Here is a 1,106-nt window from a genome sequence, read left to right on the forward strand (position 1 = left end):
TGTGTGTGTGTGTGTGTGTGTGTGTGTGTGTGTGAATGCTCATAAATGTTTGTATTAATATGTGTAAATGTATGCCTGGCTGTTTAACTCTCATTCAGTCCTGCAACTCCCATAGTTTAATCATTTAGATCATAAATTCAGAATTAATTCAAACAGAACCGAGCAACAAATGATCCACTGTTAGCACTCTACTTAAATTGTATTACACTTTTAATAGGGTTAATAATAGACGGCATTAGCAACACAGGAAAACGACTCTACAAAGTGTTGTATAAAAAGGAGTAATGTCCTTCCTACAGAATTAAAGCCGGGTCTTGAAGATATAGCTAAAACTAACAAATGGCCCAGCTCTGGCTCCATGATGGGGTACCAGTCGCAGCAACACTACAGTAAGAAGAAAGCAAATATGGCCAATATATCAGCCAGGGAGCATTCATCTGCTGTGTGACAAGAAGTGACTTTGAAGTTCTCCGCAGCGAGGTGAAAGAGCAGACGTAGCCTCAACCTCTGTGTTTATGTAGCCACACTAAGCCTGGGAGAGCTTTTAATAAATGATGCGGATAGATGGACACCACAGCTAAAAGCACACACTCACACGTCTGTGTGAGGGCCAAGATACACACACACACACCAAGGATTTGCACATACTTTATGTTGAGGGCATGAACATGTCGGTGCGCATGGTACATGCAAGCATGTACTCCAAGTCTGCATGTGCTATGAACAGAAAAATGCATATAACAGCACACAAAAGGTACTGTTGGATTTAGTTAAAGTAGAAAAGGCAAGTATTAAACTGCGTTACACTAATAGGTTTAAAATATAAGCAAGACTAACCTGTTAGAAGCAGGCTATGCCGACATCCTCCAGCAATGTCTCTCACTGGCAACCTTGGTGGCGTTACTTCCTCTGGGGAAAGGATGTTCCTTTTTCTGTTCCCACATGCCCGTCCACATCCCCACTGAAACAACCTGCTGTCACCTGCATGTCATCAATGAATAAATAAATAAAGTTTCCAATATAAGCCAAAAAGAAATGATGTGATCAACAGACTATTTCTGCTAATTCAAATCAATTCAATTCAATTTTATTTATAGTATCAAATC

General features: G+C 40.1%; 1 protein-coding gene and 1 long non-coding RNA gene across 2 annotated transcripts in view; one reads left to right on the top strand and one right to left on the bottom strand.

The window, feature by feature from the left end:
• LOC116689924 (probable E3 ubiquitin-protein ligase HERC1) overlaps window positions 1-1,106 on the bottom strand; it is a 345,193-nt gene that overhangs the window by 200,708 nt on the left and 143,379 nt on the right. The window contains exon 7 of the mRNA XM_032516624.1: window positions 838-981. Coding sequence (XP_032372515.1) covers window positions 838-981 — 144 coding nt within the window. The remainder of the gene's footprint in view (window positions 1-837; window positions 982-1,106) is intronic.
• The window catches only part of LOC116690012 (uncharacterized), a 21,112-nt gene that overhangs the window by 11,130 nt on the left and 8,876 nt on the right, over window positions 1-1,106 (top strand). The window lies entirely within an intron of this gene.

The sequence above is a fragment of the Etheostoma spectabile genome, chromosome 5, assembly GCF_008692095.1.
Source record: "Etheostoma spectabile isolate EspeVRDwgs_2016 chromosome 5, UIUC_Espe_1.0, whole genome shotgun sequence".
Classification (NCBI taxonomy): domain Eukaryota; kingdom Metazoa; phylum Chordata; class Actinopteri; order Perciformes; family Percidae; genus Etheostoma; species Etheostoma spectabile.